General features: G+C 50.2%; 1 protein-coding gene and 1 long non-coding RNA gene across 3 annotated transcripts; one reads left to right on the top strand and one right to left on the bottom strand.

Annotated features, from left to right (window-relative positions):
- Positions 1-200: 200 nt before the first annotated feature.
- LOC132434560 (uncharacterized) lies at positions 201-10,015 on the bottom strand. Of its 2 annotated transcripts, none has more exons than XR_009521322.1 (3): positions 9,968-10,015; positions 1,654-1,757; positions 201-501 (listed from the first exon to the last, which is right to left on the bottom strand). It is a non-coding gene; the product is annotated as an uncharacterized lncRNA (long non-coding RNA). The 2 variants fall into 2 exon arrangements; XR_009521323.1 differs by lacking the exon at positions 9,968-10,015 and adding an exon at positions 9,876-9,935.
- A 385-nt stretch (positions 10,016-10,400) lies between these two features.
- On the top strand, positions 10,401-25,589 carry CALCOCO1 (calcium binding and coiled-coil domain 1). Its single transcript, XM_060024900.1, has 15 exons — positions 10,401-10,434; positions 12,644-12,823; positions 13,161-13,263; positions 13,998-14,188; positions 15,756-15,914; positions 16,318-16,466; positions 18,147-18,237; positions 20,152-20,307; positions 20,510-20,764; positions 21,225-21,350; positions 21,838-21,933; positions 22,303-22,411; positions 22,644-22,846; positions 23,452-23,558; positions 24,511-25,589. Exons 2-15 carry the CDS (start codon positions 12,668-12,670, stop codon positions 24,686-24,688), a joined length of 2,079 nt encoding a protein of 692 aa, XP_059880883.1. The 5' UTR covers positions 10,401-10,434; positions 12,644-12,667; the 3' UTR covers positions 24,689-25,589.
- The last annotated feature ends 684 nt before the right edge of the window (positions 25,590-26,273 follow it).

Here is a 26,273-nt window from a genome sequence, read left to right as displayed (position 1 = left end):
TTATGTCTGAGAGCCGAGCAGATGGCGGGTAATTTAGCAATTACCGTGTGCTGGAATGGGACTCGCGCCTCCACACGGAAGCCAAAGATTCCCTGCCGCAGTCTCGTCTTCTTTTCTGCCCGTTTTCTCTATTCTGTCTCCCCTTCCCCACTCCCGCCCCGCCTTGCTGAATCCCACCGCTCAAGGGGAGAGGATCTCCTTCTATGGGTCCCTTTCCCTTCTGATCCCTTCCTGTATCGGCGGAGGATTTCTGCCTCAGGAAACGAGTAGAGCTGCCTGCTCACTGGAAGATCTTCCTCTCCTCTCACCTTAATCCTTCTTGCTGCTGTGACCACAGTGTTCTGCGAAATTGTGAGGCTCTCTCCCAACCTTCTCCCCTCCCCGTTTCTTCAGGTTTTCCATGATATTTCTCCCAGATATCTAGGTTCCACATCCCAGGCTTCAGAAGAGGCTTCTGGGCTCTTAAGATAGACCCAGGAGCTGAGGAGTTCGGGTCTCTATCTGCAAGGGAGGCAAGGGGGAAGGCAGTGGTTATTACAGTGAGAACGGTGAGAGAGGCTTTAGGAGCTCTGTGCACACAGTGAGTGTGTAATAAGTGTGAAATGGCTGATTGAGAAGCTGGGCTTAGTGAGGTGAGGGAGGGTAGAGGGGACAGGAATGAGGCTGGAAGGGTCTGGAATGCCTCCTCCCTGTTCCACTCCCTCTCTGGGCCACCTGGAGAAAGGATGCTCTAAGACAGGCCCTGAGCCTGGAGAGCTCCCTAAGCTGAGGGGGCTGTCCTCCCCTCCATCCACCTCCAGCAGCCCAGCCCAGGACACCCACCACCAAAAGCCCAGTACCCCACACTCCCTCTCTTCAGCTAGGGCACCCAAGTCTCTGACCCCTAACTCTGCACACCAGCCTGATGCCCCCATTCCGGCAGAACCTTAGGTGACCTCTGGGCTCTGAAGAGCTAGGCTCTTGGGCTTTGAGACACCCCCACCATCACCTCCCCCAGATCCTCCTCATTCCTCAACACCAGAGGAGCACTAATTAATTAGCGTGTGCAACCAGCCATGGGCATGATCTCGTTACTTACCACAGGGACCCGCTGTTAACACACCAGACCCCTGGGACGCGGGCACACACTAATTACACAGCCAGCAGCTCAGCTAATCATAGCTCCTGGTGACACTGTGGCTCACAGAGGAATCCCCAGTTTCCCTCTCCTCTCCCCAACACCCACCCCTCCACACTCCTGCCTCCTAGAACAGAAGGCTGGAAAGGAGGGGGTAAAGACTGGTTAGGAAAAATTGAAACTTGCTGGGAAACAGGAGGCCAGTCATGGAGTAGCTGAGGGGAGAGTGGGGATGAAAAGTTAGAAAGAAAAGAGAACTTTCCTACTAATCACTTTGGGCTACAAACAGTCACTCCGAAATTAGTAACTGCAGCAAGAGGGAGTGCTGGTTAGACTACAGGAAGGACTTCCTGGGGAAGTGCTAGGATCGGATTGGGCCTGGGAAAGAGCAACTTTTCTCCCTATAAGCAGGAAGCAAGAGACGATGGCCACTGAGTTGGAGGAGGAAGGGAGAGAGGGGCAGTTTCAGAACTCAGGTATCTGGTTCCATCCTGTCCCAGCTGTAGTTCAAGGGTACAGAGAGGAGGCAGCCTCACCGCAGACACAGATAGACGGCTTCCCGACACACACGTCCCATTGACTTTGCCATTCCGCTGTCACTCCACAGCTTCTCCAAGATTTAACATATTGACTCTTCGAGCTGCAGAAAATTGAATTTTCTTCATTACGACTGTCTCCCGACAAAAGCAGCTCATAAATTCTCCCATCTTTTTCAGGCTTCCCACCCCCTCACCACCCAACATCTCTCTAGGGGATTCACATATTTGAACATACAATTCACACAGGTGTAAAGGCAAGGCATGACCAGCACTCTCCAGGGACATACCACCCACCAAGACCATCCCTCGCTGCCCACACCCAGATACAGTCTACAGCCGGACCAGACCGCTGCTTTCAGGAATGAGGGTGCATGTCTTCTATAACCAGGGTCCGTGTATATGGTACTCGTGTGCCCCATAGAGCAGACACAGTTGGTCCATACCAGGGGACTAAAGGCCCCACGCCTCAGCCATACGTGTACGTCTCCTGTACCCTAACGGCACTCTCACAGATGTCATTCCTGCATGGGACAGATTCATATATCCTGACATGCAATATTCACTGCAGGTTCACCTCTGTGCTGCCTGGGCAGAGCTAAAGGCCCCTCCCCACAGCATCAGAGCTCTGTGCATGGTCCCACCAGGGGATAAGCCCACAAGTAGGAAACAGGCACAAGTTCACATGATTTGCACAGACACAGAGAGAAGAAGGGAGACATCTCCTAGGACCTAGTAGGGAGTCTTCCTTCACACCATAGCAACTGATGGTGTCTCCTCCCAACACTACCCCCAGCCCATATACACACTAAGGTGGTCCTCCATGGACTGCAGCCTAGCGCCTCAGCAGTCCTCCCCAAGGCCCAGACACCCTCTTCCACCATGGGGGGTGGGTGTTGGGATTGGTTCCCCACCCAAGAGTGTGCTCTCTCCATCTGACTCTCCTTCACTTTGGTCCTAGGAACAGAATTGGGGGAGGTCAGGGCCTAGCAGAAGTTCCTTTTGATACCTGTGCCAGTCTGGCAGCTGAGGCTATAATGGATGGGCAAGAGGCCAGGCTGATGGCCAGCACCATGTGGCTCGTGCCCAGGGCCAGATTGGGGCGGGATGTAGTGGGCTGGGTGCCCAGGCACTCCACCCTCCAAAATGCCACACAATCTGTGAGTGGAAAGAGACAGAAAGAGGGACCCAGATAGATACAGACAAGGACACCCCCTGAGACCAGACTAAGCCAGTCTCTGTCCCCATCCTGGCCCCTCAACAGCTACTCCCTCCCCCATAACTCTGACCCAGGCACAAAGGGAAGTTACCCTGAAATGGCAGGAGGGAAGCCAACCGGTTTTTTCAAGTATGAAGAGCCCAAATTTACACAACAGGAATTAGGGGTTTGGCGGCGGCGCAACCAGAAAAGAGAAGGATGATTCCTCAATTGGGAGAGGGGCTGAGACTTGGGGGGGGGGCTTTTTCAATGCATTTTTATGTGCACTAATTAACGTGCAAATGTTATGCACAGTGAGTGCAGATGAACATCTATTGTCTTTGTAATCCCAACCTGCTGCTAATGGTATTTATACACAAACACACACACACACACACACACACACACACACACACACACTCTCTTTATTTTATCTATGATTGGCTCCTCTGTTTCTCCCAATGCCTGAATTTCTGAATCTTCTCCTTTAAGAGCAAGTCTGGAGCAACAGAAAGATGGCCAGGAAGGCCTAGCTCCACAGTACAAGGAATGGCTTTCCGGAGACTGGGAAGTATTTCGGACCATGTACGTCCAGAAGCAGAACAACTTCCTCCACCCAGCCTCAGCCCCACACCTGCTCCTTCCACTAAGGTCCCCATCTCAAGGAGGAACTCCCATCCACCAAGCCAGGAACCTGGGATCAGCCATGACTCTTCCATCTCCCTGGGTTAGGGATAGGACTAGGAAGTCTGTTGCACTCATTGATTTAAGCGACAATTCTTTTAAGCTAAAAGTTTAACTTTTTTAGAGTCACACGTCCATAGGCATCAAAATGACTTGCCTCCCTCTCCTTCACTCCCACAACCTGCCCATGCCACCTCCTAAATAACTCTTGAGCCTACCCACTTGGCTCCATTCTCTCTAGCAGATGAGAAGCAGCTCTCAGCAAGATGACTGAGCTGCCTCCTTACTGCTTTCCCAGGCTCCAGGGTTACCCTCTCTATTCTCATGGCACTGGGGAGGTCTGCAAAGCTTAGGGGACATGCCCACCCACACAATTTCCCAGGGAGAAGTATTTTGAAACTGCTAGAAAGGTGATAGAACTGTCAAGGGCATAAAATCAACGACTAAATTTATGACCATAACACAGCTTTGTTTATTTTGTAATAATGTGAAAAATTTCAAACTTTTCAGTAGAATGTAAAAATAATAAAAACTATAGGAATAACGCTCTATTGAGGGGAAAAGACCACTTCTATCACCAGTCACTTTGGGGCCTGAGGCTCCACCAACATTTGAAGGTCTTTCCAGAGGTATCTTTTCTCCCAGGACAACGCTATCAAATCTAGAATGTTGACTCAACCCCACGCTGATGGAAAGTGGAATTGGCACACGGCTAAATTCGATCTCCAACCCCTCTGCAGTGAGGTGAGGCCATATAACTCGTTATCACCAGTGGGATATAAGCAGAAGTGATGTGTTACTTCTGGACTGAGGAGGTTAACAATGGTTATGGGGACTACCTTGGTGGCACAGTGGTTAAGAACCCACCTGCCAATGCAGGGGACACGGGTTTGAGCCCTGGCCGGGAAGATCCCACATGCCACTGAGCAACTGAGCCTGTGCGCCACAACTACTGAGCCTGCGCTCTTGAGCCAGTGAGCCACAACTACTGAAGCCCGCGCGACTAGAGCCCGTGCCCTGCAACAAAGAGAAGCCACTGCAATGAGAAGCCCTCGCACCTCAATGAAGAGTAGCCCCTGCTCGCTGCAACTAGAGAAAGCCTGCACGCAGCAACAAAGACCCAACGCAGCCATAAATAAATAAATAAATAAACAAATAAAAATCTATATTAAAAAAAATAATGGTTATGGCTTCTCCACATGCTTGCTCTTCCCCATCTGCTGGCAGGATGACACCTGGGCAACCCGAGGCCATGTGGTTAAGATGGCAGATCCACAGCATGAACAGATCCAGATTCCCAAGTTACTTGACTACAAATATTCACATTAGACTATGTGATACATAGTGTTTATCATGTTAAGATGCTGAGATCTGGGGGTTGTCTGTTGCAGCTGTTATATCTACTCTAATATACGAATCAAGGTAATGAGGCCAAAATGGCAAGAAACCAGGCTTAAGGCACCATAGAATTTGGACTGTAACGGATGTAGAAGGCAGAGGGAAGCACATGGGATTCAGAAATTCTTTTTTTTTTTCTTTTGGCCTCGCCGCCCAGCATGCAGGATCTTAGTTTCCTGACCAGGGATAGAACCCATGCCCCCTGTAGTGGAAGCACAGGACCCTAATCACTGGACCACCAGGGAATTCCCGGGATTCAGAAATTCTTTTTTTTTTTTTTAAAGACAAGACCGCTTTTTAGGTTTATTTTTTATTTTATTTTATTGGCTGCATGGCACAGCATGTGGGATCATAGCTCCCCAACCAGGGATCAAACCCACACCCCCTGCATTGGAAGTGTGGGGACTTAACTGCTGGACCACCAAGGAAGTCCCAGAAATTCCTGATTTGAATATCATACTAGTTCTGTGACTCTGGTCAAGTTATTTAGTATTTCTGAGCCTTGGTTTCTTCATTAATAAAAATTACATAGTATCAATAATAATACAAGCCATTTCATAGTACTGGTTGTGGGGATCAAATCAGTCCAAGAAGGTTAAAAGGCCTTTGAAACCAGAAAGCTACATTGTCATTGGTTGTTATTCCAGCAGTTGACAAATAATGCTTATTTAAAATCTGTTGAATAAATAACTATAAATGAATGAGAATAAATAGATGGATGCGTTCACAGAGCCACATCTTCTCGTCACTAATAAAGGAAGGACTAAGGTGATCTGAACACTTTGAGATTAGAGTGGGTCTGTGAGTCCATGGAGTGAAGGAGGAGCTCCAGGACCTGAGTATTATTGAGAACCCTATACTATACCACCCTTCCACCTAGCCTGAAGAAATAAAGCCAAAGAACTAAGAGGCCAAAAGAAAATGGGTTAGGGACCCTAAAGAGAAATCCGAAAGAATCCAACTTTGCCCTAAAATAATGTTAATGTTTTTCCTACTGGTATGGACTGAATGTGTTCACTCAAAATTCATATATTGAAACCCTAAACAGCAATGTGATAGTAGTTGGGGATGGGGCCTTTGGGAGGTAATTAGGGTTAGATGAGGTCATGAGGGTGGGGCCCTCATGATGGGATTAGTGCCCTTATAAGAAGAGATCAGAGAGCTTGTCTTTTCTCATTCTCTTCCATGTGAGGACACGGTGAGAACTCAGCTGTCTACAAACCAGGAAGAGAGTCCTCACCAGGAGCCAAATCAGCCAGCACCATGATCTTGGACTTTCTAGCCTTCAGAAACATGAGAAATAAATTCTTGTTGTTTGTGCCACTCATTCTATGGTATTTTATTATGGCAGCCTGAGGAGACTAAGCAGCAGACTAAGCAGACTAAGACACCTACTTCCCACAGAGTACACAGTTTGGATACACTAGTAACAGCCTACAATGTCTGATGCACCAGCTGCTTCTGTATGTTTGTAAAGCACCCAGCAGAGTGCCTGGCACATGGCAGGCACTCAGCAAATACTAGCCATTATGATTTTCTGTGAAAGCATCTTGTTATATTGGAAAAGGTATGGGTTTCAGAATAAGATTGTTCTGAGAGACCTTGGGCAAGTTACTCTTAGAGTTTCAGATTCTTCCTCTGTAAAATTTGATAGCATCTTGCAGGGTTATTGTGATGACTCAGTGGGGGAAAGGGCCCTCTCAGACAGTAGGCACTCCATTAGTGGTAGCTCCTCAAAACATTCCAAGAGTCCAAGACCACCTTCCATTCAACATTTATTACATATCAGGCACTGGGCTAGATGAAGCAATACCAGAGTTAGGGCTTTTACAAAAGATAAAAGAGACTTTAAACTTCAGGAAGATAGGATTCATTTTGTAGCACCTTCTTCCACAGCCTCTAGAAAGCTTTCCAAAGATCATGTCACTCTTCCCCCAGCCCCATCAGGAGTCAGCCTGTATTCTGAAAACAGCAACAGTCCCAAGATCTCACAACCTCTCTCAGAAGGATTTTTTTTTTAATATTTATTTATTTGTTTGTGCTGGGTCTTAGTTGCTGCTCGTGGGCTCCTTAGTTGAGGCTTGCTGGCTCCTTAGTTATGGCAGGCGGGCTCCTTAGTTGCGGCACACAGGCTTCATAGTTGTGGCATGCAAACTCTTAGTTGCAGCATGCATGTGGGATCTAGTTCCCTGACCAGGGATCGAACCCGGGCCCCCTGCACTGGGAGCATGGATTCTTAACCACTGAGCCACCAGGGAAGTCCCAGAAGGATTCTTTAATCCCTACAGCTGTCACTTCCACCAGTCTTCACAACATTACTCTCCTTGTTAAAAAATTCTCAGTGACTAACTTCCTACTCCTAATGGGAATCAAGTCCAGATCTTTTAACCTGATGGAAAACACTGGCTACTACAAAACATAAAGCCCGAAATTTTAGGGATTTAACAAAATAGAAATTGACTTTTTGGTCAAGTGAAGTCCAAAACACATGTTCCTGATTAGCAGGTAGTTCTCTGCCAAGTAGTGATTCAGGGAGTTAGGATCCTTCCTACCTGTGGCCCCACAATCTTTAACATTTAGCCTTCAAGTCCAGTGTACTTAAGGTCCTATGCATCAAGCCAAAAAGGAAAGAACATGAAGGATCTCCCTTGGGAGGTTTCACAGCGCAGGCATGGAACTGCATCACTTAGAGGGAAACCGAAAAATGTGGTCCAGCTGTGTGTCCAAGAAAAAGAAGGAAAGAGATTCTGATAAACACATAGCAGGCCCTGCCTCACCTGGCATTCAAGATTCTTCACACCCTGGCTTAAACTTACCTTTCACACTTGATACCATTTACCTTTCAAACTTTATACCATTACCCAGGTATGGCCATTAGTCAGCTTTGCTGCCAGAACAACCAATCCCAAAATCTCAGTGGCTTGCAGCAACAAAGACTGATCTCTGACTTCCGTATATGCAGACCATGGGCAGCACTTCTCATTCGGGGACACAAGCAAAAGGAGCAACCCTCATGTGGAATATGCCCATTTTAGTGGCAGAGAGAAACAAGAAAGTGTAAATTCACATGCTCAAACATGACATGAGTCACATCTGTTCACAACCCATTGGCCAAAACATGAAAAATGATCGAGTCCAAAATCAATGAAATGAGACATATACTCCTTCCACAGGAGATACTGCAAGTCATGCAGCAATGGGCAGAGAAGGAGAAAGTAAATGATTTCAAACAATAAGTCAATCTAATACAACGGCCATCTTCCATCTGGAGTACATGACAGATATTACTGATTAATCCTAGCACTCTTTCCTCAGAATCCTCCTCAACACAACATTTCAGGCAGTCATTATCAATAATCTGAGTTTGGGGGAAAAAAGTTGAGATTGATGTGCTCTTCTTATATGACTTCCTAGGCTCCAGTACATGTTATACATTCCCACCGCTGCATCTTTGCTTCAGCCTGGCATAAGCTTATCCATCTCAGACCCTGTTCTGTTAAACTATCCAATTCCTCCCTCAAATATCTATATTGTATACTTATTCTTTCAACTAAATTTATTGAATACCTAGCATAGTACCTGTCACATCTATTTGTTGAATTAATCTGTTTAACATCACCTTGCACATAAATGTTCAGTGAACACCTGTCCCCTGAATAACAGTACTGTTCCTTAGAACAAAGGGTGTTAGTATTCCATAACAGGAGTTTCTGGGGTGGTAATATGGTGTACTGACTAGCTGTGCTTGAATCCTGATTCTACTACTTACTAGTTGGATAACCCCAGGTAACTCTCCTAATTGTCCGTGCCTCAATTTTCATTATATGTAAAATGGGGTTGATAATAAGGCCGACTATATAAGACTGTTATATTAAATGGAAAAATCCTTAGCATAGTTTAAACACATGGTAAACACCTAGTAAATGGAAGTTGTTATTATTTTTAGCTCCAGCTGAGACTGAGTAGGGGGAGCAGGATGCCCAAGCCTTTATTCTGGGTGGAAGACAAAAACCAAGAACAACTGAGACTTGGGTCCCTGAACAGGCCTCACTCTGAACCCACCCCAGGACCTTGAGCCATCTCTGCAACCACCAGCTTGTTCCGTAACTCATAAATCCTGACTAATGACACAGACATGTCACCTTAATGTTTGTGAAGCCCAATGACTTACTGTTAAGTGCTTGGAGATCTTCAGATGAAAGGCACCCAAGGGCAGGCACCAGCCACCCTATTCAGTCATAAAAGCAAAATACTACCCCAAAACTTGGAAAAGGCAGACGCTCCGTAACAATGCAGCAGAGAATTAAATCAGGCACCCAGGAAGATCAAATCAATCTTTAGACTGAAATCCCTATTACGGAGACAGAGAGAGAGATCATTTTGAATGCCTCAGACTACTTGGAGGGTCCAGAGCAGGTAGGGGGCGCAGGATGCCCAAGTCTTTAATGTGACTTGGGGTGGGTGTGTGTGTGGGAAGAGTGTGAATCTTTCACTTCTTCTAAACAAAAGCACATGGATTGTTATTCTAATTACTTCAAACCAGTTAAGAGGCTTGGGCAAACTAGCCCCACAAGGGTCTTGTTTCTGAATTGTGACCCATCCTGAATTATGCCAGGTTCCCTTTTCAACTTGATTCTTCTCACTTCAGCTTCCCCCTCTCCCCACACCACCACGTCAGCCAATGGATCCTCCTCCTGGACCTAGAGGCCATTCCAGGGATGCCCAGGCCAGGACTGTGAGTACTGGCAGGCCCCTGGCAGTGAAACCTTCAGGTTGGAAAAAAACGGTCAGCGGTGCACACAACACAGTTTTTACAGGGGCTGTCCCTGAGGTTGAAGCAAAGGAGAACCAGCTACCACAGCTGTTATACAGTTTCCTATCCCCTAAATGGTTACGTAGGTGTGATGTAGTGGCGAGAGCACTTGGAGTCGTGCAAACCTACCATCTCATAGCTTTGATACTTTAGACCGGTTCCGTAACCGTTCTGGGCTTTAGTTTCTTCATCTGTAAAGGGTGGATAACAAAACTGCCTACCTCGCAGGTTGGTGTTAAAAGTAAACGGGAGCGCGCACCCGAACTCGTTCGGCCCTCTCAGAAGTATTACTGTGGGGGCGTTAGAGCCGTAACTCCTCCCCACCCCCCAAGCACGCACGGTACCAATCAGCAGTCGCCACTCATATAGCCTGCCCCCTCGCAAGGGCTCTTGGGCTGTGAAGTCCTTTGCTGGCCACACCCTCGTTTGCTGCCGCGGAAGTGAGAACTACGCCTCCCAGGATGCGGCGGTGACGCCGCTACCACAGCCGCCCTCTACTCCGCCCTCCTTGCGCACAGCCTCCTGGCACATGTAGTCCCAGATATGCTCAATCTCACTGGCAAAAAACGCGCGGAGGAACCACAAACCCCAGAAGCCCTCGCGCCCACCCTTCTCCCTCCCTCTCTCGGAGCCGAGTGCTGTTTTTGTTGTTGGTGAAAGGTGAGGGGACAGCTGATCCGTCGGTGGGGTAAGAAACTTGGCCTAATTTGGGGGCGATCTTATGGGGGATCCCCCCACTTCCCAGTCTGTGAAAGGATAATCTAAGGGAACCGTAGAAGGGGGAAGCAGGAGCGTTTGGGTGTTAACACTTTCCGTACTGGAGAAGCCACCCCGCTGTTTCGGGAGTTCTTGGTCTCAAGGGGGCCCTGATCAGGGGCTGCCCCCTGGCTGTTCTCGCCTCCCTCTCAGTCCTTCTCTATAAAGCTTGTTAGGCCTAAGGGAGTTGTGAGGGAGGCTTAAGTTGGCTCGTTCTCGGCCCGGCAAGACTTGACCGCACAAACCTTCCCTTACCCCTAATCCCCCAAACCGCCAACCCCCGCGCCCCGCCACCAATCCAAAGGCCTTTACCACGCTGAATCCCTTGGCGCGGGGGAAGCTTCCAAGGTGTAGAGTGTCAAAGAACTCTAGAGCCCTACAGCGTGGGGGGGATGGGGACACCCCCCTCCCCGCCCCATGCAAACACCTGAATCTGGCTACACATATACACCTTAGTTGCCCAGAGCTCTCATTCAGGCGTGGGGGATATTTCCAGCTTTTTTGAATTTTGTTTGTGGGGAATAGTTGGGGTCCCCAGGACAATGTCTTTGAGGACAGTTCACCCCCTCTTAGAAAGCCAAAAGAATTGTATTTGGAAAAAAACATGGACTAGTTTTAACTAGGGATTTTTCAGAGAGATGAAAATTCAGAGAAACTTCTTGTCGTCAGTTCAGTCTCTATTTTGGAGGGAGAAGTAGCTCCTTTTTGTAGAGCTGTCCCACCTTCCCTTCTTTACTGATTTTCTGTCCTCTTTTAAAGTCCCTACCCACCTGGCTTCAGCCTGGTGTGGGTTTGTGATGTTTGGGGGCGTGCACATGACTAGTGGCCATGGTTGATTGGACGTGCATTACTGTGACTGACACAGGACAAAGCTCAGTGGGCTGGAGATGAGAGATGACAAGGGCCATCTCACAGCCCTGGGCTTAGGAGTTCTCTTGACTGTTGTTATCTTTCCTCACCCTAGCCTCATATTTTCCATTGAACTCTCCCCACCTAACTTGGAACGCTTCGTCTTAATCCCATCCTGTAGCATGCCTCCAACTACCAATCCAAGCAGATGGAAGGGTTCAGGCACTTAGAATTGAGGCTAAGGGGAGCAGAGAAAATGGGGGGGAGGGGAATACTAGCGATGGGTTAACGAACCGTCAAACCAGTAGGTTTCTAGCCCTGCTCCTGGCAAGACCTGAAGAGAAGAATATGAGGTTCTTTTTGAACCATTTCTCCTTCTCTCAACATTATGTGTACATTTCCCTTCCCAGGGCCCCTTACTTCCAGGCTGTCCCTACCCGGGGGTGGGGCTTTCCTGGCTCCAGGCCCCCACATTCCATCTCCCCGCAGCACCACGTTCCTGCTGAGTGTTTCACTCCACCCTTTGAAGCAGCCGCCTCCAGAATTCTTGACTTCCTGGAGGAATGAGTGAGGGACAGAACCTATCTTTCCTTTTATCCTCCCTTTCCCTTTGTTTCTTGGATGAGAGTGCAGGCTTTTTTTTTTTTTTTTTTGCTCATGGCGGAAGACAGCTGAGAGACGGGGAGAGAGGGTGAGAGTTCAGGGGCTTGAAGATTGGTCTCTTCGTACCCCCAGCCATATTCCAGCTCCAAAGACTCAGTCGTTACTTTCAGAGAGAGTTGCTGTTTTCAGGTGTCCTAAGTCATTCCTGGGTATAGCTGGAGTGGGCAAGGAGGCCTGCTGAGAATGAGGGGGCCCCCCCGCCTCAGTTGGATGTTGAATTCAAGAGCCAGAAGATGTAGGGGATGGGGTGGGGAGATGGAGGCTGAAGAATTTGGAATGGTCAAGGCTATTAAGAGATGGAAAAGGAGGGACTACAGGAGGCCGAGCCTGGGAGACTGAGGCTTGGTCAATGGGGCTGTGAAAAGGGAGCAGAAATTAGAGAGCTCTTACCTCTAGGGAGAGTCTGTGACTCAGAGGGTACAGTGTGAGCCAGGATGCGTAGTGACCCAGAAGGCCAGACCTATGCCCTAGAGACTAAGATTGATACCTCTAGAGGGTCCTAAACCCTCAGGGGCTGGAAACCAGATACGCCTTCATCTCCAGGAGCAGGGGCTGTGGGTGGGGACAGAGTTGGGGGGCAGAGAGGCAGAGGGGGAGAGACTTCAGGATATTCAATCTTCATTTCATAGGAGGGCAGCCATCTCAGGGCCAGAATGGAAGAATCATCGCTAAGCCGGGCACCATCCCGGGGTGGAGTCAACTTTCTGAATGTGGCCCGGACCTACATCCCCAACACCAAGGTGGAGTGTCACTACACGCTCCCCCCAGGCACTGTGCCCAGTGCCAGCGACTGGATTGGCATCTTCAAGGTATCCCTGGACCCCCTTTTGGCTCAGGCTTACGGGCCATGGGTTGTCTGGAATAAGGGGAATGATTTGGTTTCTGAATTCTTAACCTCATGATGATAGAGAGGAAGGGAGAACGATGTCACAGGTGACAAGGCCATGTGTGTAAGCAAAGCCCATCTCCCCATCTTAGCCTTGCTGTCTCCTGACACACTAGCATCCCTCCACTTTCCCTGTCTCTCAGCATCCTTGCCACTGCAACACCATCCTACCCACCCCTGGTTCAATCCCTCAGCCTTTTCCACCTTCCGGAGCTGGGAGTTGCATCACTATACCCCTCTCCCACCGTGGGCTTTGACAGGTGGAGGCTGCCTGTGTCCGGGATTACCACACGTTTGTGTGGTCTTCGGTGCCTGAAAGTGTAACTGATGATTCCCCCATCCATGCCAGTGTCCAGTTCCAAGGTACAAGGGAAGAGGGAAAACCGGGAGGGAGGAGTCAAGGGGATGGAGGTTTGGAAGAGGGTAGTGGTCTCAGCAGATACAGAATCATGGGATTTTCAAAGAATCAGGGATTCAGACAAGAAAGGAACTGTAAAAGGGCCGCTAGTCCTGCCTCTTAGCAAAAAAGGAGGAACTCTTCTTGTGGGACTAGGGGGTAGGGAAGAGAGAAAAGTGGCTTCATATATTAACAAGAAGATGGTCATTAGATTTTGAAAGACCCAGGTTCAAATCTCAGCTCTAATTACTTACAAGCTGTTTGACCTTGGGCAAATTATTTACCCTCTCTGTGTCTGTTATCTTAACAGTAAAAGGGGATGCCTGGCTTACAGGGACAATATGAAAATTTTAAACGATACAGATAAAGCTGTTAGCAAAGTGCCTGGTATGTAATGGGTACTCAAAAAATGGTAACTAGCATTGTTGTTGTTGTTGTTATTATTATTATTATTAAGGAGGGTAGGTTTGGGAAAGAGAGGAAAGAGAAGGCTAGGCAGAAAGGAGGGAGAAGAGTATCCCAGAGATCAGAAATAGCCTGTGGGAGGTGGAGAGGAGAGAAAACAGTCTATAGAAAAGGTAACAAGGGGCTGGGGCCAAAGACAATGGATAATAAGACACATCAAGGGGAGGGGGAACCTGCTGAGCACTTGAGGGCCTGGGATCATATTGGGGTCCTGGGTCTGTACTTCTTCCCACAGCCAGCTACCTGCCCAAACCCGGAGCCCAGCTCTACCAGTTCCGGTACGTGAACCGCCAGGGCCGGGTGTGTGGGCAGAGCCCCCCTTTCCAGTTCCGAGAGCCACGGCCCATGGATGAACTGGTGACCCTGGAGGAGACTGACGGCGGCTCTGACATCCTGCTGGTTGTTCCCAAGGCAACTGTGCTGCAGGTGAGAGCAGAGCAACAGAGCTGCTCCTGGGCGAGGGTGCCGGAGGATAGCATTGCAAGGGGCCCCTTCCCGCTTCACCCTCCCCTCGCTGTAGCTTCAACTGCAGACCTCACTGGGAGTTATACAAAGCCTTGCCTACAGGAAAGTCTCAATCTGACACAGACAGACACGAACACATAGGGTAGGAAAGCAAGCCACCCACAGGCCAACATCACTCAAGATTTCCTAAGAATTTTTTGAGGCTTCCTTCTCCAGGAGCCTTCCCTAGGCGCTAGAGGAAGATGCAAAGGGTAGAGGGAGGCCACGCAGGGAAGGAACACTGCAAGAAAGGGGAGGATGAGACCCACTTCCACGGCAAGTGAGGAGTGAGAACAGATCAGCAGGGCCCCAGGCCTGTGCAGCCACTACCCACATGTGGCTCTTAAGCGCTTGAAATGTGAGTGGTCTAAATTGAGGTGTTCTGTATGGATAAAATACACACCGGATTTGAAGACTTAGTATTTAAAAAAAGAATGTAGGGAACTCCCTGGCAGTGTACTGGTTAGGACTCCACACTCTCACTGCCGAGGACCTGGGTTCACACAAGCTGCGTGGCACAGCCAAAACACACACACACACACACACACACACACACAATGTAAAAGATCTCAGTAATTGTTTACATTGATTACATGTTGAAATAACATTTTGGATTGACTGGGTTAGATAAATGAATTCCATCTGCTGCTTACTACTTAAGTGTCTACTAGAAAATTTTAAATTATTTATGTAGCTTGTATTATTTTTCTGTTGGACCAAATAGAGAAGAATTAGGGAGTGGAGGCAGATGTTAGCAAGGAAGACTTCTTGGAGGAAGGTGAAGGACAGGACTAGGTGGGGAGGAAGTACATTCCCCAGACAAGAGGACAGGCCTGAGGAAAGCTCAGCAGGTGGGAATGAGTAGTTTGTGATTTACACAAACTCCTGCCCTGTGGAACCCTCTAAACATATGGAATCAATACAAGAATAGGAAGATGTTTATATCTTACATAAGTCAGAGGTGGGTGATCTCCTACCCGTGTTCTGTTTTTACATTCATTGTTCTCATTTAAACCTTAAAACAACCCAGGCTAAGGGATCACATTACAGTTGAGAAGAGAGACTCAGAGAAGTTAAGTAACTTGTTCAAAGTCACCTAGCTAGTAAAAATTGTATTGGAGATTTAAACCCACATCTGTCTGACTCCAGAACAGATAGGGTAAAATTAGGGGAACCATCCCCTTTGTCCATGTGGATTGAGAAAGACTTCTGCCAGACAAGGGGTTCCTGCAATTGCTGGGCAAAGGAGGGACCAGGCCTCAGCGGGGAAAAGATAAGAGGGGTGGGCAGTTCAGCGTGCCAGGAGCTGGTGTGTCTGATGGGTGGTGGGCAGGGTTCAGTAGCACACCAGGCCTCCCCTGACTCGCCTCTTTATAGCCTGTACTGATGTAACTTCCCAGCCCTGACATGCATCTGCAGAGCGGTGGGGATGGGACCTTGGAATGGGCGCTTCACAGGCAGATTCCCCTTCTCATCCCGTCCCCTGTAGAACCAGCTGGATGAGAGCCAGCAAGAGAGGAATGACCTGATGCAGCTGAAGCTGCAGCTGGAGGGGCAGGTGACAGAGCTGAGGAGCCGAGTACAGGAGCTCGAGACGGCTCTGGCGTCCGCCAGGCAGGAGCACGTGGCACTGGAGGAGCAGTACAAGGTGGGAGCAGGGCTGCTGGGGGGAAGGGCCTGCCTGCTCACCTGGGGTCCAAAATCTGAACCCAGTGAAGACAGTAAAGGGGAGACGTTAGTGGGCTGTTAAGATGGTGCTGGCATCTAAGATATAGGTTTAGGCGGTCACAAGTAGTGTTAAACTGGATATGATGGGAAACACGTCCCAAATTTGTAGTGAGACTCAGTTCTCTGAACACAGGAGTGCTGAGTTAGGGTGGAGGTGGCCGTCTTCACCAGGAAGGGGATGTTCCCTTACAGTTTCTTCTTCAAGGAAGGTGACCGGGTAGAAGGGTGGATAGTCAAACTTAGGAGTTCTCCTAAGCCTTTACTGCACTCTTTGAGAGACGCATCTCAGCTTCCCTCTTCTTCTTGGGGAACCTTAATTCCAGGGGCTTTCCCGGTCCCATGGGGAGCTCACGGAAGAGAGGGACATCCTGAGCCGGCAACAGGGAGACCACGTGGCCCGCATCCTGGAGCTGGAAGATGACATCCAGACTATCAGTGAGAAGGTGCTGACGAAAGAGGTGGAGCTGGACCGGTGAGGGGACCCCTCTACCCCCATTACTTCCCTTTGCTTCCTGTGACCCTCGAACCCCAGCCTCCCGTGTCACGTAGGCAAGACCTGCTCTCCATCTCACATGGTTTCTCTTTCCCTTCTCAACCTCACTCAGGGTATTCCAATTACTGGGGGTAATTTTTCTGCCAAGCTCGCTTCCATCTTTCCTAACCTATACTGTATTCCTCACCTTCGGAAATAATCATCATTACCATTTATTGTGCAGCAAAGGCAAAGCAAGAGCTAGGAGTGGAGGATTTGGAAGAAGAGAATGGATAGGACGGTCCAGGCAAGATAAGAGAGGATGGATTTCAGATTTTACCCCAGCAAAGCATAAGATTAGACTCTGTTCTCACTATTAGGAAATGTTAGAACCAGTGATCCAGAAATGTTATGGGATCTCTGCCCTGAAAAAAAGGTACAAATCATAGAATCTTAGCATTGGGAGGAATGTAAAGTATTTAAGAGGGTATGTGAGGAAAGATCACTACCTCAGAAGACAGCCTCTTTCAATATCAGACAGCTGTCATTTTTGTATCTCTTGTGTTGTATTTACCCTCCTGTAACTTTCATTCCTTGGTCCTGGCTTAGACCTCTGGAGCCACATAGAATAAATTTCTTTCTTCTGCCAGACAACTATTCTTTCTACCAAATGGCACGAATATTGACCACCTCCCATGCCTGTCCTTCAGATTTTCACCAGGAGAAACACTTCTTTCATCAAATGACATAATTAAGTTTCTTTCATTCAGTAGTGGTAGATTTGATATTTTCAGAAAACCTCTTTAAAGGAAAGAGGCATGCTATCCAAGACCCAGAGTAAAAAGTGAGTTGATCACTAAGGCTTCTTCAGTCCAGGATATGTTAGTCTTGCCCTAGGGAGATACTAAATGTCTAGGTTCTAAATCATGGAATAGAAAAATTGGGATCAAACCGAGCATCTGGAAAAGATCAGGGACTGTGTAGACCAGGGTTCAGCAAACTATGACCCACATGCCAAATCCAGCCTGCCACGCACGTTGTTTTTGTACAGCCCACAAGGGAAGAATGGTTTTGACAATTTTTAATGGTTGAAAAACAAAAGAAGAGTAATATTTTGTGACGTGTGAAAATCATATGAAATTCAAATTCCAGTGTTCATAAATAAAGTTTTACTGGAATGGCCATACTCATTCATTTACATATTGTCCATGGCTGCTTCCACACTCCAGTGGCAGCGTTGAGAGGTTGCCCCAGAAGTCCACATGGCCTGCAGAGCCTAAAATATTTACTGTCAGGCCCTTTACAGATAACATCTGCCGACTTCTGACCTAGATCAAAAGTTTATCGTCAATAATGACTGCTCCTTGTCCAGAAAAGACTGAATTCCGGTCTCTTGATTTATTGCAAACAACTGGGAAGCCATTAGCAGAACATCCCTTAAAGTGATACATAAGGAGAAAAGAACAACTGTTTATTTCTATATTCTGCTCTAAAACTAGGAATCTTGGGTACTTGGGGCTTAGAACTAGATCGTCTTGGTTTGGGGATTTGGGCATCCCAGAGAGAAGTGGAGGTCTGGGCTAGAGGAGCCCCAGCAGAAGGGCTCAAGACAGAAGTCTGAGTCTTTGTTCCTTCTCTGGTGACCAGTCGGTCTTCTGACATTGCATCCACCACTCACAGGGTTAGAGACACGGTGAAGGCCCTGACTCGGGAACAAGAGAAGCTCCTCGGGCAGCTGAAGGAAGTGCAGGCAGACAAGGAGCAAAGCGAGGTAAGGGCTCAGAGTTGGTTTTCTTTCTCAATTATCCATCCAGTGCTTTACTATAAATTTACTTTTATAAATTCAAATGTATAACATTTACTTATAAAGCAATGAAAGCAATCAGATAATTTTGATGGATACCAGACTTGGAAATTGGAGGTTATGGATGACTGTCTTGTCAGCCTCAGCAGCTAATATGTTTCTGTATTGTGTCATGGTTGTACAGTATTGAGAACACCTTGAGTCTCACACACAAGCAGGCGCAAATGATAATCTTTAAGCTTCTACCTTGCGATCTCAGTTTGCTCTCCACGTCAATAGAAAATACAATTGAAACTTTATTCTGAGCTTTGCACAAAAATGAATTAACCTGGAAGCACATATCAGTGCTTGATGATCTCCAGTGTGCTAACTTGTGAGTTTGTGCATTGTTTTTCAACATAATTTTTTATAATTTGGAAGAAGTTGAAATCAAATATTTCAGCTTCTAAATGGCTTCATCAGAACCCTAGGCTTCTATGGGAGATGGTCTGAAAACCATTTGCTCAGCAGTGAAGAGTAGGTAGAATTTGAGTGGACAGAGATGAGAGGGAGGCCATTCTAGGAACAGAGGAACACATGAGGGCCTTCCCTGGTGGCACAGTGGTTAAGAATCCGCCTGCCAATGCAGAGCACACAGGTTTGAGACCTGGTCCGGGAGGATCCCACGTGCCGCGGAGCACCTCAGCCCGTGTGCCACAACTACTGAGCCTGCGCTCTAGAGCCCGCAAGCCACAACTACTGAGCCCTCGTGCCACAGCTACTGAAGCCCGAGCGCCTAGAGCCCGTGCTCTGCAACGAGAGAAGCCACCGCAATGAGAAGCCCGCGCACCACAACGAAGAGTAGCCCCCGCTCACTGCAAGTAGAGAAAGCCCACACGCAGCAACGAAGACCCAATGCAGCCATAAATGAATAAATAAACACATAAGTAAATACATAAATAAAAAATAAATAAATTCTAAAAAAAAAACCCAAAAATACATGAGCAAAGGCTTAGAGTCCAGAACACTCAGAGCAGCTGAATGCGTGGGTAAAGAGTTTGAGGTAAGGCCTAGGTCAGATTATAGAGGTTCTTGAGTTTAGTCTTTATTCTATAAGCAGTGAGAGGCATTGATGATTTTCAAGTGGGGGACACATACTTAAAGAATGTTCTTAAAGAAGATTAATCTGGGAATTCCAGTCCAGTGCAGTCCAGTGGTTAGGACACTGCACTTTCACTGCTGAGGGCCTGGGTTCAGTCCCTGGTCGGGGAACTAAGATTGCACAAGCCACGCGGCATGGCTGGGGGGAAAAAAGAAAAAAAGATTATTAATCTGATTGCCTTGTGGAAAATGAGCTAGTTGTGAGATTATTCAGTAGTCCAAGCAAGAAATGACCAGAGCCTGAGCTAATGTGGTCGTGGTAACAGTAGAAAAGAGAAAATGGCTGTGAACAAGATGGAGGATGGAGAAGCGTCCATCCTGTGGGCCACTAGGGAGAGAACAGAACCACGCGTGGCACTGAGGTATCCAGCCCAAGTGACTTGAGAAGTAGTTAGTGCCATGGACAGAAACAAGAGTGGCAAGGACGGGGGTGGAGTGGGAGGTAGAATATGCCGGGTGTGAGAGGCCTGCAGGACATCCAGATTGAGTTTTGATCGAAAAGGAAGAGCGGGGAAGCAGGCATGGGGCAGGGGAAGACCCCAGGCCGTGCCACTGGAGACGGGTTGCTCAGGATTGAGACGCTTTGCGCTGAGAACCCAGGAAGGGCTGGCCAGGGTTGAATGCTTGAGTTTGTGTTCGATCTGAGGAGTGGAACCTTGGCTTCTCTCATCACAGAGGCCCACCTCCATGGCCCCCCCAAATATGTATCCCCTTTCCTTACCTGCTCTCTGCTGCCATCAGGCTGAGCTCCAGGTGGCACAGCAGGAGAACTGTCGCTTGAATTTGGAGCTGCAGGAGGCCAGGGGCCGGCAGGAGGAGCAGAGTGCTCAGGCCCAGCGACTGAAGGACAAGATGGCCCAGATGAAGGACACCCTCGGCCAGGCCCAGCAGCGGGTGGTGAGTGAAGCCCCTAGGCAACAGGGAGTGGAAAATGTTCCAGGGCTGGTTGTAGACAAGTACGGGAGAAAGACATGGCTCAAGATTAAACAACCCAATCCTGAGTCCTGATGCGGTGGGGGAGTGGAGGGAGCCTAGTTACCTTCCGGGCTCACAAATGACTCCCTGGGAGCCCTGATTCCATCTCCTCCTTTCTCCTGAGGCTGAGCTGGAGCCCCTGAAGGAGCAGCTTCGAGGGGCCCAGGAGCTTGCAGCCTCGAGCCAGCAGAAAGCCGCCCTTCTTGGGGAGGAGCTGGCCAGCGCAGCGGGAGCCAGGGACCGCACCATAGCCGAGCTGCACCGCAGCCGCCTGGAAGTGGCTGGAGTCAACGGCAGGCTGGCTGAGCTCAGTCTGCACTTGAAGGAGGAAAAAAGCCAGTGGAGCAAGGAGCGGGCGGGGCTGCTGCAGAGTGTGGAGGTAGAGGGATGGGGGGACCTGCAGGCTCCTGGCTGCTACTGCCCGCACCTCTGTGTGGTCAGATCCCCTGGGAGGAGAGAGACAGGGGTGAGAACCTTAGAGGACTTATGGGTGGGGAGGGGCTGTGAGGGAGGTACAGTCGCTGTCCAGGTGTGGCCCCTCCCTGAGCAGAGTGTCTAGATCCTGATCTCTGTAGCACCTGTCTTGGTTACCATCTTGATTCAGAAACATTTACCGTCCTAGGCGCCGGCCCTGCCGTGATACCCGTCCCTGATCAGCAAGGCACCACGCTGTCAGGGACCTTCCTCCATTTGGGGATACAGGGGATGAGGAAAGCAAGAAGGGGAAATCACTCCAAAATACTCAGTTAAATAAAGAAGAGACACAGTGAGGAATGGTGCTGTTGCCAGTGGCATCCCATTTCCTTTACCCTCCCGTTTTCCTTTTCGGCGTCTCCCAGGCTGAGAAGGACAAGATCCTAAAGCTGAGTGCAGAGATACTTCGACTGGAAAAGGCAGTACAGGAGGAGAAGACCCAGAACCAAGTGTTCAAGACTGAACTGGCCCAGGAAAAGGACTCTAGCCTGGTGAGGCGCCCGGCCACCCGAGAGTCCCGGGCCCGGGCCTCCTGAGGCATCAGTGCCCCTTCCCTCTGTCTTGGCTGTGGGCTCAGAAGTTCTAGGCACTCACTTCCCACTTGCACGCCCCCCAGCCCTCGTTGGTTCGAAGCATGCCATGTCCCTTTCTGCTCTCGGCACACATTCTGGGCCCAGTAGGGATGACTTAGGAGAATTCTAGAGTGCCCCCTGCTATGACCGAGCCCTCTGCACCCCAGCCCAGAGGCAGTCATCCTCTGGTCCCCACTTGGGAGACAGAGACTAGGACTCAGGTGAGTCTCCTGCAGCCAAGACAAGGGACTCGTGGAAGCAGAGTGTCGGGGCCTCCTGTGTGTCAGGGCAAGAGAGGAGCGAAGGCACAGAGAGTCGTGGTTCTAGATTGTTGCATCCAGGTCAGAGCCCAGGTTCTGGGAGGTACCTTCTAGGCTCCAGATTCCCTCTGGCCCTTTCTGCTCAGGTGCAGTTGTCAGAGAGTAGGCGGGAGCTGGTGGAGCTGCGGTCAGCCCTGCGTGTGCTCCAGAAGGAAAAGGAGCAGCTCCAGGAGGAGAAGCAGGTGAGAAGCCATAACCCAGCCCCCTGGAGGCCCCAGCGGGGGACTTGAGGGCTGGAAACTTGGTATCTTCTCGTCACCTCTTGGCTTAGAAACTGGCATCTGTGAAGAGGGCCCCGAGGCTAAAAATGGGACCATGGCTCCCCTTATTAGCTGCCTTGGCAGGACAGGGGAGGGTTGCTGGGGGAAGAAGGGGTGAAAGAGGGCTGGGGGCTGTGGGGGGAGGATCTGCCTTAAACTGCCCCCCACCTTTGGCAAAAGCGTCTAATCCTGAAGCGCTCAGAGTTCATCCTGGATGCAAGGGAAGGCTGTGCAGGGCTGCGTGGTTCGCATCTTCCCAGCCTCTCACATGTCTTTCCTCCCCACCTCCAGGAACTGCTAGAGTACATGAGAAAGCTGGAGGCCCGCCTGGAGAAGGTGGCAGACGAGAAGTGGAATGAGGACCCTGCCACAGAGGACGAGGAGGCCGCTGCGGGGCTGCGTCTGTACACCCCCCGTCCTGGGACACCTCTTCCCCGCTCTCCCTCCCTGTGTTGGGAAAGCTCCACATGACCCCTCTGGGAGCTGCCTCTGCCCTCTATGTTTTGCCTTTTTCCTTCCCAGACCCTGGCCCCTGATTAGCTTAACTGTATCCCTCATCCAGAGAAGCCAGAGCTGATCCGACCCTCTAACAATGCTTCTTCTTTCTTCTCCGCCCACTCCCTCACCTGCAGGCTGCCCAGTGGCTCTGACAGACTCAGAGGATGAGTCTCCAGAAGACATGAGGCTCCCGCCCTACGGTCTGTGTGAGCGTGGAGACCTGGGCTCCTCCCCTGCCGCAGGGCCACGAGAGGCTTCTCCCCTAGTCGTCATCAGCCAGCCGGCTCCCATCGCTCCCCACCTCTCAGGACCAGCTGAGGACAGTAGCTCTGACTCTGTGAGCACAGAGGGGAGATGGGGCAGGGGCAGGGACAAGAGGTAGAACCAACCCCAAGTGGCCCAGCCTCCAGAGCAGGGAGTCTTAGCCATACAGGGCTCTCTTTTCTCTTGGGGGAGAGCAGGCAGGCACAGACTCTCTTCAGGGCCACCAAGTGGACCCCAGTCTGACCCAGTAGCCTCTGTGCTGCCAGCAGCTCCTCCCCACACCCGTTCTCTTCCTGTGCACCAGCTCTCATCAAAACACTTCTCCTGGGCTTCCCTGGTGGCGCAGTGGTTGAGAGTCCGCCTGCCGACGCAGGGGACACGGGTTCGTGCCCCGGTCCGGGAAGATCCCACATGCCGCGGAGCGGCTGGGCCCGTGAGCCATGGCCGCTGAGCCTGCCCGTCCGGAGCCTGTGCTCCGCAACGGGAGAGGCCACAACAGTGAGAGACCCGCGTACCGCAACAAACAAACAAACAACAAAAAAAAAAACTTCTCCTGCTCCACTCTTACTACAACTCTGTTAACAGTCCCGGCCTAGACTTCCCTTACCTGTCCCAGTGTGCTGCTCCCCCGTCTGGGGACACTACCCCAAAACTCACCCCTATCCCTTTGGTGCCCAGGAGGCTGAAGATGAGAAGTCAGTCCTAATGGCAGCTGTGCAGAGTGGTGGTGAGGAGGCCAACCTGCTGCTTCCGGAACTGGGCAATGCCTTCTATGACATGGCCAGGTGAGGGCCAAAGGACAGGAGGGAGGTGGGAGGATGCCCGCGGATAGGGCATCCAGGTGAACAGTCCTCATGCCCTTCCCCCAACCTCCCTCTTCTTGGCCCCAACCAAGAAAAAGAGATACAGTTGTACTGACACACAAAATGACCCACCGCTCCAAATCACCGGCGCCTATCAATGCACCTGCGCACGCAGAGGCCCTGCCTTTAACTGGCTTCTGTGTTGTTCCAGCAGCACATCTTCCGTGGAGCCCAAATTGCCCTGCATCCCCTCTCTCCTGCCCCTACCCCTTCCCCAACCGCCAGGTAAGTACCTAGGCTCTGTCAGGGATTGAAGAGAGGAGACCAAGGTCCCTTGGGACAGGAACAGAAAGAAGACTGGGGTCCAGCATCCATCTGGTCGCCCCGTAGATGCTATCCCTCTTCCCTGACTTCCCTGGGGGACGCTTTGGGTGGGGAATTCAAGTATCAGATTGCCCGCTACCTTCCCTTTTCTTCCACAGTTCAAGAGGGGGAGGCAGGGGGGAAGAGAGATCTTATCATCCAGCCCCCCGCTTTGCCTGGATGTGAGATGGGCTCAGGGCAGGGAGCGGGTGATGCTGTCATCCTTCCAGGCTGGAGCAGGAAGATGAAGGACGATGTCACACTCATTTTCAGCCTCATTAGGCAGCAGACGGAGATGGAGGGAGGAGAGCAGGAGGTTGGGGGATGGGCTCTGTACTAGAGAAACCAGCAGGGACTAAAGAAAAGAGGGCATGGGGAGCTGGGAAACTAAGCCTTCCAGTATTGTGGGGAGAGGGATACTATGAGAGGCTAGCAGAGGGAACTGCCAGGGCGCTGCATTAGGAACAGGGTCATCTGGGAGCCCACATGTGTGGGTCCCTGTCCCAGAGGTCCAAAAGCCGGGAAGGCAGTGGAGCGCACTGACCTTCTCCTTTCTCCTGTCTCTCTTTAGTGGCTTTGCGGCGGGTCCCTTGTCAGAGGCCAGCACTGGGGGCCCTACCACCCCCCCATGGAAGGAGTGTCCTATTTGTAAGGAACGCTTCCCAGCCGAGAGTGATAAGGATGCCCTGGAGGACCACGTGGACGGACACTTCTTTTTCAGCACCCAGGACCCCTTCACCTTTGAATGATCCCACCCCCGCACCCCCAGTACACACACGAATACACACTTACACACATGCACACACTCATGCATAGACGTACACTTAGGTTTCATGCCTCTTTTCCAACACACTCAGCTCCATGATATTCTGTTGCCTGAGACCCGCTCCTGTGTGATTTCATCCCAAGCTCTCCAGCTTCATCCTCTGCTACCTGGCTCTTCCGTCCAGGCAGGGGTTCCTTCTTGGAAGCAGTGGCTGAATTTGCTCCCTGAAAGTGCTTTTGGAGGAACCTGGATGGAGGAGGCCTTCTCCAGGGGGAATCATCACCCCCTCCTGGCCCTGGTTGCTTCTGTCACTCACACCAGCCACTACACTACCACCACCACCACCACACACACACACACACACACACTCACACACTCACACTCTCTGGTGCCCTGAAGCCAATTCCTGGGGCACCCCACCCTCTCTTGTTTGGGGTGTGTGTTTGTTTACCTGAGTTTTCCCTGGGGCCTGGATTGACATCATGACCTCTTTAGGTCTCTACCAGTTCTGAACTTCCCTGGTTCCTCCTTCTTTTGCCCCACTGCCTTCCATACCCCAGCCCAGCCTTTTCTATACCATTAGATATTAAGTTTGGATGTTTCTTTTGTATTTTTGAGGTTCTCTGTACTCTATCTCCTGTCCCTCCCTACCACCACCCCCCAGGGTCCTCACATGGAAAGAAATGATGCGTTTGTGCCTTCTGTGAGGGATGGGAGAACAAATGGTCCCAGGTGTCCCCACTTGCCAGCCCTCCCTCCCTCTCCAGGTCCCCCCTCAGCAATAAGAGCTTCCCCCCTGCCATATCCCTCTCCCTACCTGTAGCTGGACAAATATATTTATATGATATGTATAACTATTCTAATAAAATGTGTTCTTATCATGAGGTGTGGCTGGATCAGAGAAGGTCAAGACCTCTGGCGCTTAGACCTTAGTGGAGGGAAGAGGGAGGGAGGAAGGGACCCCCTCACCCCACCCCCGCTGCCTTGGGGAGGAGGCTGTTGGTATTTCCCCATCTTGCCCCTCCCTGGTGTGCTGGCCACCAGTGGGAAGACAGGAGGGAGGAAACTTTGTCTCAGGTGGGGTCTGGCTTGGGGAACACTGCAGTGCAGGAGGGAGCAAACTGAGGGGGAGGGAAGGGTTTAGTCCCAGGGGTGGGGCAGTGAGGGACCTCGGATGGGCCAAGGTGAGTGCCTTGGGAGTGGGGGGAGGTTTCCGCCGCTGAGACCTTCACTCCCCAAAGCAGCCTTCACTGTACTTTGAGCCAAAGGACAGGCATTACTCCTGTGAAGAGTGCACACCTTTGAGTATCCACTTCGTGAAAAATATCCTAAACCTCCTACCTCTAGAGCTTATTTGAATTCCTCCCAGCCCTGCCTCCCTCTCTCCCTCTGTTGCCATCCTTACACACCCATATGCACACACAGACTCCACAATCACAAAAACACATTCATCCACTCTAACCAGCTTCACAGGCTAGGCAGACACACACACACAGCATCACAAAGCATGTATTAAGGACCCACGTGCTCAGCAATGCCTGGCATTAACCGTGCCTACAGCCCCCTGG

This window comes from Delphinus delphis, chromosome 11 (assembly GCF_949987515.2).
Source record: "Delphinus delphis chromosome 11, mDelDel1.2, whole genome shotgun sequence".
NCBI classification, from domain to species: Eukaryota; Metazoa; Chordata; class Mammalia; order Artiodactyla; family Delphinidae; genus Delphinus; species Delphinus delphis.
Note: the sequence above shows the minus strand (reverse complement) of the source record. Positions and strands in the feature narration are given on the sequence as shown.